At 44.1% G+C, this 20,397-nt stretch overlaps 1 protein-coding gene across 4 annotated transcripts in view; it reads left to right on the top strand.

Moving 5' to 3' along the window:
* Window positions 1-20,397, top strand: part of LOC109889802 (cytoplasmic polyadenylation element-binding protein 3-like) — a 69,359-nt gene that overhangs the window by 27,411 nt on the left and 21,551 nt on the right. For 3 of the 4 annotated variants that reach the window (XM_031823363.1, XM_031823364.1, XM_020481524.2), the window contains exons 4-6: window positions 11,303-11,359; window positions 14,205-14,228; window positions 18,777-18,944. In XM_031823363.1, coding sequence (XP_031679223.1) covers window positions 11,303-11,359; window positions 14,205-14,228; window positions 18,777-18,944 — 249 coding nt within the window. The remainder of the gene's footprint in view (window positions 1-11,302; window positions 11,360-14,204; window positions 14,229-18,776; window positions 18,945-20,397) is intronic. The other variant, XM_031823361.1, reaches the window with a different exon arrangement.

A 20,397-nucleotide genomic window follows, 5' to 3' on the forward strand; every position in this document is an offset into this window, starting at 1 on the left:
ACCGATTACATTTTTTGTAGAGCAAGAGTAGTGGCAACCAGGAAAAAGTGTTGGGGGTGACATGAAGTGGTTTCTGTGAGAAGTACAGGAAGGGGTCTCATTACCCCGGGTGGCAGGTTACCCTAGCAGGTAGGCCTACATTATATTCACTGTGTTTGTGCAAGTTCTTTGGGACTAAAATTCATCAATAGGATGCTAACTAGTTAAAATATAATAATTGGGATCTAGCTAATCATTATCCCAATGAGGTAAATGCATTTCGGCAACCCCATGCTTCAGCCTATTTATTTATAGTCGCTATGCTGCATCAGTTGGGCTACAGATGATAATGCTTCTTGCTAATAGCATACCTGATAATATGGACCATGCAATCATTTCTGGATGTGGAAATGATTTTTTAAATTGTCGGCATAATTTTTTTATTTGATTTAACCTTTTATTTAACCAGGTAAGCCAGTTGAGAACAAGTTCTCATTTACAACCTCGACCTGGCCAAGATAAAGCAAAGCAGTGTGACACAAACAACAGCACAGAGTTACTCATGGGATAAACAAACGTACAGTCAATAACACAATAGAAATATATATATATATATATATAGAAAGTGTGTGCAAATGTAGTAAGATTAGGGAGGTAAGGCAATAAATAGGCCACGGTGGAAAAATAATTACAATTTAGCATTCACACTGGAGTGATAGATGTGCAGATGATGATGTGCAAGTAGAGATACTGGGGTTCAAAGAGCAAAAAATAACTATGGGGGTGGGCTATTTACAGATGGGTTGTGTACAGGTCCAGTGATCAGTAAGCTGCTCTGACAGCTGATGCTTAAAGTTAATGAGGGAGATGGAAGTCTCCAGCTTCAGCGATTTTTTTAAAATTTGTTTTAATTTTTTGCAATTCGTTCCAGTCATTGGCAGCAAAGAACTGGAGGAAAGGCGGCCAAAGGAGGTGTTGACCAATGAAATATACCTGCTGGAGCGTGTGCTACGGGTGGGTGTTACTATGGTGACCAGTGAGCTGAGATAAGGCGGGGCTTTAGCTAGCAAAGACTTATAGATATAACCTGGAGCCAGTGGGTTTGGCAACGAATATGTAGCGAGGGCCATTTTAATTCATTTTGGAGTAGTATGTCCTTTTAAAAACTCACCAGAAGTGAGCTTCTCAGTCCTTCCAATGTTCTCGTTGACAAATTAATCGAACACACCACCACACTAAACTTTCATGCTTGCCATCACTAATTGTTAGTTATTACATTTCTGTAATAACTAGCATTTTATTCCTGATTCAAATCAAATTGTATTAGTCATATGCGCGAATTCAACAGGTTACACCTTACAGTGAAATGCTTACTTACGAGCCCCTTACCACCAAGGCAGTTTAAAAAAATACAGATAAGAATAAGAGATAAAAGTAACAAGTAATTAAAGACCAGCAGTGAAATATCAATAGTGAGACTATATACAGGGTGGTACCAATACAGAGTCAATGTGTGGGGCCACCGGTTATTTGAGGTAGTATGTACATGTAGGTAGAGATATTAAAGTGACTATGCATAGATGACAACAGAGAGTAGCAGTGGTGTAAAGAGGGGATGTGGGGGGCACTGCAAATATTCTGGGTAGCCATTTGACAAGATGTTCAGGAGTCTTATGGCTTGGGGGTAGAAGCTCTTTAGAAGCATCTTGGACCTAGACTTGGCGCTCCGGTACTGTTTGCCGTGCAGTAGCAGAGAGAACAGTTTATGACGGGTGGCTGGTGTCTGACAATTTTTAGGGCCTTCCTCTGACACCGCCTGGTATAGAGGTCCTAGATGGCGGGAAGCTTGGCCCCAGTCATGTACTGGGCCATTCACACCCTCTGTAGTGCCTTGTGGTCGGAGGCCAAGCAGTTGCCATACCAGGCAGTGATGCAACCAGCCAGGATGCTCTTGATGGTGCAGCTGTAGAACCTTTTTGAGGATCTGAGGACCCATGCCAAATATTTTCAGTCTTCTGAGGGGGAATAGGCTTTGTCGTGGTGTGCTTGGACCATGTTAGTTTGTTGGTGATGTGGACACCAATGAACTTGACGCTCTCAACCTGCTCCGCTGCAGCCCCACTCGATGAGAATGGGCGCATGCTCGGTCCTCTTTTTCCTGTAGTCCACAATAATTTCCTTTGTCTTGATCACGTTGAGGGAGAGGTTGTTGTCCTTGCACCACACGGCCAGGTCTCTGACCACCTCCTTATAGGCTGTCTCGTCATTGTCAGTGATCAGACCTACCTCTGTTGTGTCGTCGGCAAACTTAATGATGGTGTTGGAGTCGTGCCTGGCCGTGCAGTCATGAGTGAACAGTGAGTACAGGAGGGGACTGAGCACGCACCCCCGAGGGGCCCCTGTGTTGAGGATCAGCGTGGTGGATGTGTTGCTACCTCCCCCTTATCACCTGGTGGCGGCCCGTCAGGAAGTGCAGGATCCAGTTGCAGAGGGAGGTGTTTAGTCCCAGGGTCCTTAGCTTATTGATGAGCTTTGAGGGCACTATGGTGTTGACCACTGAGCTGTAGTCAGTGAATAGCATTCTCACATAGGTTTTCCATTTGTCCAGGTGGGAACGGGCAGTGTGGAGTGCAATGGAGATTGCATGATCTGTGGAAGTCACTTGCCAGTTGGTCAGCGCATGCCTGGAGTACACGTCCTGGCAGTCCGTCTGGCCCTGTGGACTTGAATGTTGACCTGTTTAAAGGTCTTACTCACATCGGCTGTGGAGAGAGTGATCACATAGTCTTCTGGAACAGCTGGTGCTCTCATGCATGTTTCAGTGTTATTTGCCTCGAAGCAAGCATAGCAGTAGTTTTAGCTCGTCTGGTAGGCTCGTGCCACTGGGCAGCGTGTTTCCCCTTGTAGTCTGTAATGGTTTGCAAGCACTGCCACATATGACGAGCGTCAGAGCCGGTGTAGTACGATTCGATCTTAGTCCTGTATTGACGCTTTGCCTGTTTGATGGTTCGTAAGAGGGCATAATGGGATTTCTTATAAGCTTCCGGGCTCCTTGAAAGCAGCAGCTCTAGCCTTTAGCTCCGTGCGAATGCTGCCTGTAATCCGTTGCTTCTGGTTGGGGTATGTATGTATGGTCACTGTGGGGATGATGCCATCGATGCACTTATTGATGAAGCCAATGACTGATGTGATGTACTTCTCAATGCCATTGGAGGAATCCCGGAACATATTCCAGTCTGTGCTAGAAAAACAGTCCTGTAGCATCTGCTTCATCTCACCACTTTTTTTTATTGATCTAGTCACTGGTGCTTCCTTCTTAAATTTTAGCTTGTAAGCAGGAATCAGGAGGATAGAATTATGGTCAGATTTTCGAAATGGAGGGTGAGGGAGGGCTTTGTATGCGGAGTACCAGTGGTCCAGAGATCCTTTTTCCTCTGGTTGCACATTTAACATGCTGATAGAAATTTGGTAAAATGGATTTAAGTTTTCCTGCATTCAAGTCCCTAGGAGAGGCTGCTAGGAGTGTCGCTTCTGGGAGAGCGTTTTCTTGTTTGCTTATGGCGAAATACAGCTCATTCAATGCTGCCTTAGTGCCAGCCTCTGACTGTGGCGAGTGTTGTTTGGGATTACCATCACATACGCTGAGTGTGTGTGGAGGAGGAAACTGTGTGAGGAATGAGAGGGCATGCAGGGGTGTGTGATGATGAGAATGGGGGGGTTACACAAGGGGAGTGAATGTGAACCACCCTCTGTCTGGCGGTGAGAAGGGCAAGCCTCTATAGAGTTGACTCTGTGTTTGAAGCGGAGTCAGTCCAGAGACTCAGTCCAGGGGGAGGGAAAGGGAGAGGAGCGGGTGCCACTGACTGCCACTCAATTCTTGTGATCCTCTCCAACTCCTGAATGCTGATTTAAGCCGATCAGAAATGGCATGCATGGGGAATTTACGCTCTGTTTTGAAAGGGAGCAGGCAGGTCTGGGATGGCCTGAACAAACAGGCCCGCTGAGCTCAAGTGTGGAGCGTAAGGGTTAGAATTAGGCCTCCACCGCTCCATAGACTGACTAGCATATACCGCCACATGCAAATCAGACGCTCTATTCAAAGCATTCAGGTCCACACACACATCTGCTGCTCAGCTGTTCTGCCTCACATGGCCTTTCAAATGTGACTGTATGCCTCAGCGACGAAGAGTCTCCATTGTCAATTTGTGTGCGTTTTAATCAACTTGAGCTTTTGAAAATGGCATTTTATGGGTTTAAAAGGTATTTAGTGATGTTTGCATTACCATAAATGTCAGCAGTGCGTAGAAACATGTAGCCTAGTAATAACAAATAGGCCTGCTGTTTGTTTCTAAAAAGCTAAAGAGTTTAGCCATTATACAACTGACTTTCATAGAATAAAATAATAAACTCTTGATTATGTATGTGGGAGAGGGTCATTCTGGGTTATGTGTGTGGGGTGATGTGGGCATTTGCATTGGTTGGATGGAGACTTAAGCAAGTGTGTAGACTACATGCTAAAAGAATGGCATCTATGCTGTGGTTGATTAATGAGAATACCCATCTCAACTAGTTTCAACTCTCCAGTCTCTCTAACTTGAGTACAGATCTATTGAGCAATGCTGTTTGTCTTAGTGTGTTTGTTGATTACAAATCAATAGATAATAAAATGGGCGGCAAGAATAAGGTTTTATTGAGAGGGAAGCTAGAGCTTCAGAGGAGTCAGATGGAGAAAGCAGTGAAGGCTGTTTCTTTTGGGTCAGAGAGATGTCACAGAGCCTTACCTTGAGGTAGAAGGTCATCAAAAGGTCACCCAGACCTTCAGGCTCTCTTGGCCAGGCTGACCGATAAGCTGAACTTAGCCTAGCCTACATTTGGCTGGACTAGGTAAACTCAAATATGCACCTTTTAATAATTTTCTCTATCACTGACGACAATAGAGGATTTCTCTGCACTTTAAACAGTCTGCAATCATTGTTGGGAGATGAGATAATGGTCTTAGCTTTGTTGGAAGTGGTAAAGGTTAGACACACACACCATTCGCTTAGTTTAGCCTTTGTCCATCCAGCCTCTGCTAGTACAGTAGTTGATGAGAGAATTTGTATTCTGTTGGACTTACGTTGAGGGTATTATGTTTTTTGTAGGGAAATAAGTCTCTTAACTCTCATTTCAAGAACATCTAGTGTAAATAAAGCTGTGTCATTAAAAAAAAACTTTTGCAATTAGGTTAGCACAGCTGAAAACTGTTGTCCTGATTAAATAAGCAATAAAATTGACCTTTAGACTAGTATCTGGAGCATCAGCATTTGTAGGTTCGATTACAGGCTCAACATGGCCAGAAACAAAGCACTTTCTTCAGAAACTCGTCAGTCTATTTTTGTTCTGAGTACATTGGTGTCTAGTTGGAGAATCAGATGCCTCACAAGTCCTCAACTAGCAGCTTCATTAAGTAGTACCAGCAAAACACCAGTCTCAACATCAACAGTGAAGAGGCGACTCAGGGATGCTGGCCTTCTACGCAGAGTTACAAAGAAAATGCCATATCTCAGACTGGCCAGCATTAATAAAAGATTAAGATGGTCAAAAGACCACAGACACTGGACAGCGGAGCTCTGCCTAGAAGGCCAGCATCCCAGAGTCGCCTCTTCACTGTTGACATTGAGACTTGTGTTTAACTTTGGGTCTTCCCTTCCTGTGGCGGTCCTCATGAGAGCCAGTTTCATCATAGTGCTTGATGGTTTTTGAGACTGCACTTGAAACTGTGAAATGTCTTAAAGTAATGATGGACTGTCATTTCTCTTTGCTTATTTGAACTGTTCTTGCCATAATAAGGACATAGCCCTATTTGGTAAAATACCATCTTCTGTATACCCCCGTACCTTGTCACCACACAACTGACTGGCTCAAACTCATTAAGAAGGAAAGAAATTCCACAAATTAACTTTTTAAGAAGCCACACCTGTTAACTGAAATGCATTCCAGGTGACTACCTCATGAAGCTGATTGAGAGAATGCCAAGAGTGTACAAAGCTGTCATCATGGCAAAGGGTGGATATTTGAAGAATCTCAAATATAAAATATATTTTGATTTGTTTAACACTTTCTTTTTGTTGGTTACTACATGATTCCATATGTGTTATTTCATAGTGTTGATGTCTTCACTATTATTCTACAATGTAGAAAATTGTCAAAGTAAACAAAAACCCTTGAATCAGTAGGTGTTCTTAAACTTTTGACCGGCAGTGTATATTTAAAAAATAAGGCCCGAAGATGTGTGGTATATGGCCAATATTCCACGGCCAAGGGCTGTTCTTATGCATGACGCAACATGGAGTGCTTGTATACAGCCCTTAGCCGTGGTATATTGGTCATATACCACAAACCCTCGAGGTGCCTTATTGATATTTTAAACAGGTTACCAACATAATTAGAGCATTAAAAAATGATGGTCTCGAACCACCGGATCCAAATGTTTCACACCCCTGCTCTAACCAGTATTCCCCACCTCATCCCTATGTTTTGCAATTGTATCAGTCTGCACTTCATCAGAAGTCTGGGGACGAGGGACTTACTGGCTTTGTTCTGAAGGAGGCGTATGACATCCCACTGACTGATCACACACACAGTCTGAGAATAACCCCAGGCCTCGCCCTGAGGTCATGCCACTGAACTGGGGAAAGCAGATGGCCCAGGGCTATTTTAGGGTTTACAGGAGCAACTGTCCACTCTGTCGCCACTAGAATGCCTGGGTGTTACTTATTAGGCACGAAATGGAAGAAAAAGGGACTGCAACAGGGAGGGGACTACCTATGTGTGTCCAATAAAAAGCAGTCATTTTAATTTTCTGTTGCAAAACGCTTTGCTACGTAGTGCCCTAAAGAATACGACCCTGGTTTAGGTAGGACTGCCATGGACCAAGGCTATTTAATAGGCAAAATGGAGGCTTTCCTCCCAGTGCAGCTAGAGCTAGAGGGCTGGATATATTTAGTGTTGGCTGTGTGACTTAACACTCGAGTAATGCTGTCAACATTGAGTGTGGCTCATGTCTCATCAATTAGAATAAAATACTTGTTTTTCAGGGTGAGTTAGGGATGTTATCTTCCATATCTTTTGACAGTTTACAGTTTCTGAGAAAGAATGGGGCTAGTTTCTATAGAATATCCTTTTGAAATCCTTTTTTTGAAATATGACATGCTATCTTGGGCATGTCACAATAAGATTTCTACACTCAAGATGGCCACACTACTCTCATTCAGTTGGAATTGGCAGTAGGAGAGAGCGAGGGTGACAATCAACTGTGTGTGTGTGTGTGTGTGAGATTTGGAAGACGTTTTTTGGGGGTGTTTTTATCGATGTCAATCAAACAAGATATAGCAGCCACATGATTTGCACAGCAACAAAACATGAGCAAGAAGGGGGGATAGATACGTGTCCACGCAGTGTTGCCATATAAGCCCCTCTGTTCTCGTGCTGGATTATGAATCGTAGAGAACCTTGAGAAAATCCACATCTGCTCTCATCTGTAGGACGCGATAGCTGCACTGGCTTCTATCCACTCCCCCTCTCTCATTTTCACCCAAATCTCACTACTAGTTCCACTGATGTTTCCAGCTTAGGAGGAGGACTGGGTCGTATTCATTAAGCACCAAATGGAAGAACACGAACTGAAACAGAAAGGGACTATACTAGAAGTTGTCCAATAAGAACATTTTAGTAATTTACTAGAAGCTCTTATCCTGAGAAACTTACAGGAGCAATTAGGGTTAAGAGCCTTTAGATTTTTCACTTAGTCAGCTTGGGAATTCGGACCAGCAACCCTTTGGTTACTGATCCAACGCTCTTAAACGCTAGGCTACCTGCCGCCCTTAGCTTCATTCTGCGTTAATGAATTTGACCCTGGTCTAAACTGTTGAAATGCTTATCTGTCTGCTGCGGCTTAGTTTTGAAACTTCTCTACACCTCGTCTTGTTTGGGGCCATTCCAGCTTACAACACAGTTACGCCTTCTCTGTGTGTGTGTGTGTGTGTGTGTGTGTGTGTGTGTGTGTGTGTAAGTGTAAGTAAAACAGATGTCTGCCCCTGCCATTCACCCTTGCTGTGTTAACATACTGGAGAGGCTAAGTGCAGATTTTGAGCACTGTGATGAAACTTGTTGCCCTGTTGGAGCCAACTAGTTAGTTGCACATGTTCTGTTGAGTAATTGATGTAGAAATATCTGCCATTTTAAAGGCAAGGATGAGTTGCTGGACCATCTTTTCATTACGCAAACTCTTGAACCCTGTTTGTCCATGGTAGCATTTTTGCTGCCCATATGTTTGCAATCCAGCCAGTAGTTTAGTGTTGTAGAAAGGAAGGACTGGAGAAGTCTGTCACTGTGTGGTTGTTAATCAAATCATATTTTATTTTGTCACATACACATGGTTAGCAGATGTTAACGCGAGTGTAGCGAAATGCTTGTGCTTCTAGTTCCGACCGTGCAGTAATATCTAACAAGTAATCTATCAATTTCACAACTACCTTTTACACACAAGTGTAAAGGAATGAATAAGAATATGTACATATAATATAGGGATGCGCGATAGCCGAAAGATATAGGCAAGATGCAGTAGATGGTATAGAGTACAGTTTATACATATGAGATGAGTAATGTAGGGTATGTAAACATATAAAGTGCCATTTGTTTAAAGTGACTAGTGATACATTTATTACATCACATTTCTTATTATTAAAGTGGCTTGAGATTTGAGTCAGTATGTTGGCAGCAGCCACTCAATGTTAGTGATGGCTGTTTAACAGTCTGATGGCCTTGAGATAGAAGCTGTTTTTCAGTCTCTCGGTCCCAGCTTTGATGCACCTGTACTGACCTCGCCTTCTGGATGATAGCGGGGTGAACAGGCAATGGCTCGGGTTGTTGTTGTTGTCCTTGATGATCTTTATGGCCTTCCTGTGACATCGGGTGGTGTAGGTGTCCTGGAGGGCAGCAAGTTTGCCCTCCGGGGATGCGTTGTGCAGACCTCAATACCCTCTGGAGTGCCTTACGGTTGTGGGCGGCGCAGTTGCCATACCAGGTGGTGATGCAGCCCAACAGAATGCTCTCGATTGTGCATCTGTAAAAGTTTGTGTTTCTGGTGATGAGGCAAATTTCTTCAGACTCCTGAGGTTGAAGAGGCGCTGTTTCGCTTTCTTCATCACGCTGTCTGTGGGTGGACCATTTTCAATTTGTCTGTGATGTGTATGCCGAGGAACCTCGTCGTTGTTGGTAATCAAGCCTACCACTGTAGTGTCGTCTGCATACTTGATGATTGAGTTGGAGGCGTGCATGGCCACGCAGTCATGGGTGAACAGGGAGTACAGAAGGCTGAGAAGGCACCCTTGTTGGTCTCCAGTGTTTAGGATCAGTGGGATGGAGATGTTGTTTCCTACCCCCACCACCTGGGGGCGTCCTGTCAGAAAGCCCAGGACCCAGTTGCACAGGGCGGGGTCGAGACCCAGGGTCTCGAGCTTAATGACGAGTTTGGAGGTTACTATGGAGTTAAATACTGAGCTTGGTTTAGGGCAGTGTGATTGCGATTGCGTCGTCTGTGGACCTATTGGGGCGGGAAGCAAATTGGAGTGGGTCTAGGGTGTCCGGTAGGGTGGAGGTGATATGATCCTTGACTAGTCTCTCAAAGCACTTTATGATGACGGAAGTGAGTGCTACGGGGCGACAGCCTTAGCTTTCTTGGGAACAGGAACAATGGTGGCCCTCTTGAAGCAGGTGGGCACAGCAGACTCCGATAGGGATTGATTGAATATGTCTGTAAACACACCAGCCAGCTGGTCTGCGCATTCTCTGAGGATGCGGCTAGGGATGCCATCTGGGCCGGCAGCCTTGCGAGGGTTAACACGTGGGCCATATTGGTGGCACTGTATTGTCCTCAAAGTGAGCAAAGAAGTTGTTTAGTTCGTCTGAGAACAAGACATCGGGCCCGTGGCGGGGCTGGTGTTTTTTTTGTAGTCTGTGAATTACTGTAGACCCTGCCACACACTTCTCGTGTCTGAGCCGTTAAATTGTGACTCTACTTTGTCTTTATGCTGATGCTTAGCTTGTTTGATTGCCTTGCGGAGGGAATAGCTACACTGTTTGTATTCACTCATGTTTCTGGTCACCTTGCCCTGATTTAAAAGCAGTGGTTCACGCATTCAGTTTTGCTCTAATGCTGACATCAATCCACGGTTTCTGGTTGGGGATTTATGCACTTTCTAATAAACTCGCTCACAGAATCAGCGTATACATCAATGTTGTTGTTGTTGTTAGACGCTATCCGGAACATATCCCAGTCCACATGATCGGAGCAATCTTGAAGCGTGGAATGAGATTGGTCGGACCAGCGTTGAACAGACCTGAGCACGGACGTTTCCTGTTTTTAGTTTCTGTCTATAGGATGGGAGCAACAAAATGGAGTCAAAGAAAGATGCTCATTTGTCTTTGGATACAGTGAGTCATAACTTAACTATGAAACAGTCTGCTAGAGTGAGTCCTCATGAAACCAGGACAACAAAATACCGCAATTTTGAGGATATTCACTATATTTTATCAATAGAATGGTCTTTTTGAAGGAAGGATTGGTGACATATTTGACATTTTGTATCTAAAAGCATAATTGAGAAATATTTAATCAAAGTTGGAATATTTATGACATTTGGGCCTTACCCAGGCCTCGAAGACGCAATTTAAGGTAAAATAAAAAACTGCAGTATTTGTTTGTGTGTATGAAAGTGATCGAGCCAGAATGATAGAGGGGTACTTTTGACAGTACTAGGGTCTGTACCAGGAAGTCCTTTCACTGGCTGGTGTTGAGGTGGAGGATGCCTGGGCATGTCCACAACACACGGACAGCCAGGCCTTATGACGCTTTCCCATTGTCTCTAGAGCAGAATGCATGCTCTGTCAAATTCTTTGCATTGGAGTGTCCATTGTTTGTGTGTGTGAGCTGCAACGTATGAGAGCGAGAGAATTGAATGACTGTTTTCCATAGCCTAATCTACACAATTTTTTTGTTGTTCATCACACACACGTTTGCCCTGCTTTGGTTTCTCAATGATACTAGTTTAGTTTCCGTGGGTGTCTTTTTACCAGGTTATGTCGACAGTATAACGTACGTAAAAAATAACATGTTGTATGCGACATCTTGTCCCCTCAGAACATTTGCATAAAAAAATCTGTTTCGTGTTAGCAGTTCTACGTCTTGTGTTGTTGGTGTGGAGCGTGATGAGGGTTTGTGTTTTAGACACTTATGTAGGGCCTACATGCAGGTTATAACCTGTAATATCTTGTTTTTCTACAGGACGCATGGGTCTGAACTTCCACCATCCCGGAGCAGAGCACATTACGCCATTAAACAGTGAGTAGTATTTCAGAACATACAATAGGCTACGTTTCTCTTTGTAAATCCCTCTGTTATTATGGATGTACGTATTTGTACTTTAACTGTGGCATTCGGTTTGACAGGCAAAGTGTTGCTTCTCTGTTGTATGGAAACTTGCAATAAGAAACCTATTCCGAAGTAGTGTCGTCATGAACACACCTATGCAGGATGCCTCAGGATATGCCATAGGGTTGAGGCAGGGATCGCCACAGGGCCCATGCCCATACACAGCAGGGCACAGATGCCCTCCCTTGCTAATCCCACCTCTCACCCCAAGTATTAAACCCAGCATGGGAGCTATCTCTCAGCGCAGAGCTGCTGGGGAGAAACCACAGCGACGACCCCTGAATACCGGTTCTAAAAATATCCGACCTGTAACACTAGATTACCCTCCCCTTTGGTCTCTGAAAGAGATTTTGTTTTTCATAATTCGTGTCACTTTGTCTCCCTTCGTCCAGTTTTTTCTCTCTCTCTCTCTTCCCTCCGAGTTAGAAAGTAAGTTGGCAAAAGTCTCTTCCTTTCAGCGTTGTCAAAACTTCAGTGAGAGGAGAGCGGATTGGGGTGTCCATGGTGACTGGTGGAGCTCGGCTCAAGACATCTGGGAGTGTTAGTCGAGCCTTGGGTCATGATCATTAGGCACCAAATGAGAAAGAACTGACTAAAACGGGGAGGGCTACATGGACTTGTCCAATAAAAAATGCTCATTTTTGTTTAACATTGCAAAAGGTTTTTAAACGTTTTCGGTTGCGTGGCCTTAGGAACACGACTGTGGTTTCTCCACACTCGCCTGGTTGGGGATGCCAGCAGGGGAAGCAGTGAGAAAAGAGAGGAAATGATGATGGATGGAAAAGGAGAAGATATCCAACAAGGCTTATAGTAACTCGTTTTACTGCTGTCACAGCTTGACAACACTGTGCTGTCTGTTTTCTCTTCAACTTGTTATTTTCATCATCAGTCCTTTGGAAAACACATTTCAAATAGATGTTAAACTGCTGTTCTGGAGGGTTTAACTTAAGCACAGATCTCAGATCTGCACGGAGCTCTGGAAACTGTCATAATTGACCCTCGCAGCTGTAGTCTCCAATGTCAACACTGCTTTAGATGTGAGGAAAGCTGGTTAACGTTAGTCTTCTCTTCGTCTCTCCATTGTCTCAGCTGTATGAAGCCTTGTAGCCGAGAATCTGTCTGACACATTCTCTCATTTTCCACTGATTTTTGTGGCTGAGATGGAGGATGAACCATAAGGCCTACAACATTGATTTATGGTTGAAGATGAACTGATAGCTTAGGAGAAGTGTAAGGGCCGAGCAGATCAGTTTTAATAACTGCTCGTCTCTGTACAACAGTGTCCTGAAGCTGTGCAGACATAACAAACACAAACGCTCCTCAGGCCGGACGATCTTCCAGTCATCCCTTCAAAAATCTCCTCTCTGACACTCGCGTGTTAGTATGTGCTTATTTCTGTTCCTCCCTCACGCTCATCCTCCTCGTTTTATTCTCCCTCGCCACAGTGAATGACAGTTTCCCAACAGCACTTACTAGTCTACACTAGATCAGTGGGTTCCACCCTTCTACCATTTTCCCCTTGTTGCTAGGTGCCTTTGTCTCTCCTAAGGCCCTGACAGTGGGAGAATAAAACGGAGAACGTTGGTCTGAACAACTGTGCTCTGGTGAGACGAGCCAGAGTTTTAATGAAACCCAGTAAGAGAAAAGGCCTGGGTACAATGTCTCTGTCAAGAGCTGGGGGGTGGGGGGAAAGGGCACCAGCACAATGGAAAGCCCCATATTGGTTTTTAGGAGAAGACTGTGTTCTCTGTGACACTTGACTGTAAGAAGGTCTGTTTGGGGATGTATTACCAGGAGCCCCTCCTCACTGTCTACGGGCATTAACGTTATAGACTCTATTTGCCTCTTGTAGGCTTTTTTCTCAGCCACAGCAAGGCTCCTATTCAGGCATGTTGGGTGCGTTCAAGGAAGGTTTTTTTTATAGAAATGTAACGTGTGAAAACGCACCCACACCAAATGACACATTTGTTGTGTGCTTTCATGTAAGTCCTTTTGCTACTGTGTTTCCTAAACCTTAGATAACACGTCAAAGGTTTGTTCTGAAAGCCCACGAACACCGTAACTAATGAAATGGATAGACAGGGCACAAAGGCTTATCTCTGTCTGCTGTACCTTTTTTGCATGCTCACTAAATTGAAATCTGCCAGCCAACCCTATCACATGGTAGGACAGTCATCCTCTAACAGTTTTTCTGTCTGGACCCTGAGACTCAGGATGGCACTTCAATGGCTCCATCCACAGGGCAGCTTGGAGTGGAAATGTCCCACTGTATAGACTCTGTTTCACTAGTTCATGATAATGACTCATGACATTTGTCTGTCTATGCATGTCGCTTTATCAACCACATTCATACATATTGACGCTGGGCAGAAAGGAAAGGAGATGTGAGCTAGGTAGTAGTCCGTGTTTATTGCCTGATTATAATCTGCATAATATGATTGTCATTGCTCTGTTATTGCAGGTGAATATTTCTCAGTAGTAAGGCGTATTATAACATCGCTCATCCTACTCTAGTCTAGTCTAGCCCAGGAGTAGCAGGTTTCCTGTGGGCTACTGCCAGCTAACCCATAATGAAGCCTTGTTTGCCTCCATCGCTGATGATTAGGTGTGGCCGTCTGTGGTTTCACTGTTGCCTTGGTGATGTTCTGCCTGGTTGTCTTCCCACAAAACCCATGTCTCTGTCCCTCTCCTTTCCATACCCCTCTGTCTCTCTCTCCCTCCATCTCTCCCTCTCTCTCCCACTGTTCACAAGCAGCCAGGAGCTATGGCCGCAGAAGAGGTAACTTTTTTGGAATTTTACTGTTTCTGCTTGCCAAAATGAATAGGATGCACGAGCACAATTGCTTGTCTGTCCGTACGGACGTGTCTCTTTCCAGGGCTGAGGGTTCTAGTGTGAAGTCACATGATCTGCCTTCGTCTGTGCCGTGATTGGATGAAATCATATTAATTTGCACACTTTTTTTTTTTTTTTTACGTTATTGCATTTAATGAAGTTGGGGAGAGGTGGATGATTACAGTACATTCGGAAAGTATTCAGACTTTTTTCACTTTTTGTTACGTTATAGCCTTATTATAAAATGGATTAAGAAAAATATACACAAAGCAAAAACAGGTTTTTATATATTCTAGCATATGTATTTAAAAAAAATCGCATTTACATAAGTATTCAGACCCTTTACTCAGTACTTTGTTGAAGCACCTTCGTCAGCGATTACAGCCTCACTGTCAGGTTGGACAGGGAGCGTCGCTGCACAGATATTTTCAGGTCTATCCAGAGATGATTGATTGGGTTCAAGTCCGGGCTCTGGCTGGGCCGCTCATGGACATTCATAGACTTGTCCAGAAGCCACTCCTGCATTGTCTTGGCTGTGTGATTAGGGTTGTTGTCCTGTTGGAAGGTGAACCGTCGCCCCAGTCGGAGGTCCTGAGTGCTCTGGAGCAGGTTTTCATCAAGAATCTCTCTGTACTTTGCTCCGTTCATCTTTCCCTCGATCCTGACTAGTCTCCCAGTCCCTGCTGCTGAAAAAACATCCCCACAGCATGATTGTGCCAGGTTTCCTCCAGACCTGATGAGAATCTGGTTTCTCATGGTCTGAGAGTCCTTTAGGTGCCTTTTGCAAACTCCAAGTGAGCTGTCATGTGCCTTTAACTGAGTGGCTTCCATCTCTAACATAAAGGCCTGATTGGTGGAGTGCTGCAGAGATGGTTGTCTTTCTGGAAGGTTATCCTATCTCCACAGTGGAACTCTGGAGCTCTGTCAGAGTGACCTCCCTGACCAAGGCCCTTCTCTCCCGATTGCTCCGTGGTTCCAAGCTTCTTCCATTTAAGAATGAGGGAGGCCACTGTGTTCTTGCGGAATTTCAAAGCTGCAGACATTTTTTTTGTACCCTTCCCCAGATCTGTGTCTCGACACAATCCTGTCTCGGAGCTCTATGGACAGTTCCTTCAAACTCATGACTTGGTTTTTGCTCTTACATGCGCTGTCAACTGTCGGACCTTATATAGACAGGTGTGTCTTTTCAAATCATGTCCAACCAATGAATTTACCTCAGGTGGACTCCAATCAAGTTGAAGAAACATCTCAAGGATGATCAATGGAAACAGGATGCACCTGAGCTCAATTTTCTCATAGCAAAGTGTCTGAATACTTATGTAATTAAGGTATTTATTATTATAATTTTTTTATACATTTGCCAGAAATGGTCATTTTGGGGTATTGTGTGTAGATTGAGGATAAAAAAAAAAAAATGTAATCCATTTTAGAATGCGACTGAAACCTAACAAAATGTGGGGAAGGGGTCTGAATTTTTACCGAATGCACGGTACTTCCGAATTTTGTATCCAAACCTTTGTTTTCTCTCTAGTATTCTGAGTCGTTGTGCTAAGCCTGATTTTATATGGTATAGGCATCTGTATTGGCTACTACTTGTGTATTATTAATGAATTGACATGTATAGAACCAAGTCCATTTGGAGCTGTTTAAAAATACATGTTTTTTTACAAGGTATCATAAAAACATTGAAGTACACTGACTCAAACTATTTACAGTGGGGTAAAAAAGTATTTAGTCAGTCACCAATTGTGCAAGTTCTCCCACTTAAAAAGATGAGAGGCCTGTAATTTTCATCATAGGTACACTTCAACTATGACAGACAAAATGAGAAGAAAAAAAATCTGAAAATCACATTGTAGGATTTTTTCATGAATTTATGTGCAAATTATGGTGGAAAATAAGTATTTGGTCACCTACAAACAAGCAAGATGTCTGGCTCTCACAGACCTGTCACTTCTTCTTTAAGAGGCTACCTCTGTCCTCCACTCGTTACCTGTTTGAACTTGTTATCAGTATAAAAAACACCTGTCCACAACCTCAAACAGTCACACTCCAAACTCCACTATGGCCAAGACCAAAGAGCTGTCAAAGGACACCAGAAACAAAATTGTAGACCTGCACCAGGCTGGGAAGACTGAATCTGCAATAGGTAAGCAGCTTGGTTTGAAGAAATTAACTGTGGGAGAAAAAATTAGGAAATGGAAGACATACAAGACCACTGATAATCTCCCTCGATCTGGGGCTCCACACAAGATCTCACCTCATGGGGTCAAAATTATCACAAGAACGGTGAGCAAAAATCCCAGAACCACACGGGGGGACCTAGTGAATGACCTGCAGAGAGCTGGGACCAAAGTAACAAAGCCTACTCTCAGTAACACTCTACACCGCCAGGGACTCAAATCCTGCAGTGCCAGACGTGTCCCCCTGCTTAAACCAGTACATGTCCAGGCCCGTCTGAAGTTTGCTAGAGAGCATTTGGATGATCCAGAAGAAGATTGGGAGAATGTCATATGGTCAGATGAAACCAAAATATAACTTTTTGGTAAAAACTCAACTCGTCGTGTTTGGAGGACAAAGAATGCTGAGTTGCATCCAAAGAACACCATACCTACTGTGAAGCATGGGGGTGGAAACATCATGCTTTGGGGGTCTTTTTCTGCAAAGGGACCAGGATGACTGATCCGTGTAAAGGAAAGAATGAATGGGGCCATGTATCATGAGATTTTGAGTGAAAACCTCCTTCCATCAGCAAGGTTATTGAAGATGAAACGTGGCTGGGTCTTTCAGCATGACAATGATCCCAAACACGCATTTCAAGGTCCTGGAGTGGCCTAGCCAGTCTCCAGATCTCAACCCCATAGAAAATCTTTGGAGGGAGTTGAAAGTCCGTGTTGCCCAGCAACAGCCCCAAAACATCACTGCTCTAGAGGAGATCTACATGGCGGAATGGGCCAAAATACCAGCAACAGTGTGTGAAGACTTACAGAAAACGTTTGACCTCTGTCATTGCCAACGAAGGGTATATAACAAAGTATTGAGAAACTTTTGTTATTGACCAAATACTTATTTTTCACCATAATTTGCAAATAAATTCATTAAAAATCCTACAATGTGATTTTCTGGGTTTTTTTCTTCTCATTTTGTCTGTCATAGTTGAAGTGTACCTATGATGAAAATTACAGGCCTCTCTCATCTTTTTAAGTGGGAGAACTTGCACAATTGGTGGCTGACTAAATACTTTTTTACCCCACTCTATGTCCTGAATCGAAGGAATGGGTGCTGCAGTCATGCTCTTCTCTGATTTGGAGTGTTCAACTAATTCCTATTTTCTCACTGAGGAAAACCCTGGTAACATTTGAAACTTTGTTGTTTCAATGCATGCATTTGTTGTATCTAAGAATTATAGGACTTTTAAGTCTGGCTGTTGGCAGTTCATTAGTCCACTTGTAGATGGCGCTTATGACTCAGCGATCAAATCGGACGGTTATTATCTTTGTCAGTCCTCCTGTATTTGTCTATACCTGTGTGCCTGTTAGCATGGGAAGTAAAACATATTTGTATAGTAGCCTACACCTAACAGAGGCCTCTAACATGGTCTACCTCCAGATCTTAGATACATGCAGCTCCATTCAGTCAGTACACAGTCCTCTTTACTCTCACCTGTAAGAGGTAATCTACTGCTGTGGCAAATGGTCCGCCGTCTTGCCCGCCATCCCTCCTGCACTCTCTACCCCTTGTTCCTATTGCCTGCAGGAACAAGGCTCTGAAGGACTGTTTTGGGTCAAAATGGGACTTATAAATGGTGGGTGTGGCAGAGGTGCCGGATTGGCCGCATTGACAAAATGTTACTGTTTTTTTTAAAGCTAATTTCCTGCAATTCTACCAATTTTGCCATGAGGCTGAGAGAAAAATGTGCCGTTTTATTATGCAATCCTTCAAATTTTGCTATGGCTTATGCTATCTGAGTGACTCAAACGTGACAAAATTGGTGAGAGCCCCATGCCATGACAAAAATATTCCTGAATGCATCATTATTGGAATTTTTGTGTCACTCTGACTCTACTTTGGTGATTGTTAGTTCTTAGCGGATCTTATTTAAAAATATATAGGTACATTTTTCTACATACTCTATCTGGTTGATCCCGAAGATTATTTAAAGAAACATAAATAACATAATTATTTATTCTTTACTTTTTGTACATAGGTGACCTGGAAAACAACCAGGTGTCTCGCCCGAGGAGGGCAGACAGGCCCACAATGTTTGACGAATGCAGCAGCATGATGGTGATTTGACCTTCCTCTGTAAGGAGACTGCTATTGTTACCAGTTATAATAACACCATCTCTCTCTTTCTCTCTCTCTTTCATATCCTCCCTGTCTTCTCCTCTTCTTTTCGTCTCCCTCGCTCTTCTCCCTGTTATCCTTGCTTGTTCTCTCTTTCCCTCTCAATCCCCCCGGCCCTCTCTCTCGCTCCCCCCTCTCTCTTTCCAGGTCGCTCTTCGCTCTTTCCCTTTGAGGACGGTTTCCTGGACGACGGTCACGGTGACCCCTCTCTGACCCCGGGCTTGAACTCGCCCACCCGCTGTCAGAACGAAGAGCGGATGGAGCGCTACTCCAGGAAGGTGTTTGTTGGAGGCCTGCCCCCCGACATAGATGAAGGTACAGACGGATGGCAGTGGCACTAGCCTGTGTCCCAAATCTGTTTGTTTTGTCTTGCCATCTCCTATGGTCATTGTCAGTGTTTGCCGTGGCAATGGCCATAGAAGTTGGCAAGACAGCACAAACAGGTCTTGGACCAGGCTAGCACCTTACTGTACATTCACTATATTTCCTCATAGAATGTCCATGAGCTGCATGGCATGTGATTAATACGTTTAGGGGTTTCGTGCAGGCTAGGATAGGGAGGAGGGATTTACAAGCCAGATGAGGGTCTACAGATGTATTTTGGTGGTCTGCTGGTTCAGTGGGCTAAATGGGTGGCAGGTAGCCTAGCGGTTAAGAGCATTGGACCAGTAATCGAAACGTCACTGGTTTGAATCCCCGAACCGGCAAGGTGGACAAATCTGCCGTTCTGCCCTTGAGCAAGGCAGTTAACCCCTAAGAACATCTTCTCCCTGGACACCGATGACGAGGATGTTGATTTACGGCAGCACCTTTCTGATTCGGAGGGTTTAAATACAGAAGACCCATTTCAGTTAAATGAATTAAGTTGTGCAACTGACTAGGTATCCCCTTTCCCTTCCACCCTAAAGAGCTGGTTTTGTCAGTCTGTATGCTGTCTATCAGTCATGGAGCTGGTTCTCTGGGCCTGTGGACTGACTGGTTATGCTCTGTGGGTTTGTGGCAGTGAGCTGGCAGTCAGTCTGGCAGCAGATGTGATAGTGTGTTATCTCACAGAGTGTGAGTAGGGCCTGAGGGCATAGCAGGACATTGGGAATCTGGAATGGTGACACGGCTCAATGTGGCTCAGACGTGCACGTGAGTAAAAACGCGCACAAACACAGAACACAAAACGCGCACAAAAAATGCACAGAGAATTAGTGAACAATGCATGCCCATGGCCTCTTGGAATATTCATGAGTTGCCACAATACAAGGGTTTAATAGGGCTCCCAAGTGGCGCAGCGGTCTAAGGCACTACGTCTTGGTGCAAGAGGCGTCACTACAGTCCCTGGTTTGAATCCAGGTGGTATCACATCCGGCCGTGATTGGGAGTCCCATAGGGCGGCGCACAATTGGCTCAGCCTTGTCCGTGTTTGGCCAGAGTAGGTCATCATTTTAAATAAATTCTTAACTGACTTTTTGATGGCTTGCTTGACATGCAATTGCGCATCATGTGGACAAATATACAGAACAAAAATATAAGCGCCACATGCAACTATTTCAAAGAGCAAATCAATCAGATTAAATGAATTAAATAGGCCCTAATCTATGGATTTCATGACTAGGAATACATATATGCGTCTGTTGGTCACATATACTTTAAAAGAAATGGGCCTCCGATTGGACCTTAGAATCTCGTCACAGTATTTCTGTGCATTTGAATTACCATTGATTAAAATGGAATTGTGTTCGTTGGCCATAGGTTATGCCTGCCCATACCATAACCCCAC

Source organism: Oncorhynchus kisutch, linkage group LG4, assembly GCF_002021735.2.
Source record: "Oncorhynchus kisutch isolate 150728-3 linkage group LG4, Okis_V2, whole genome shotgun sequence".
NCBI lineage: Eukaryota > Metazoa > Chordata > Actinopteri > Salmoniformes > Salmonidae > Oncorhynchus > Oncorhynchus kisutch.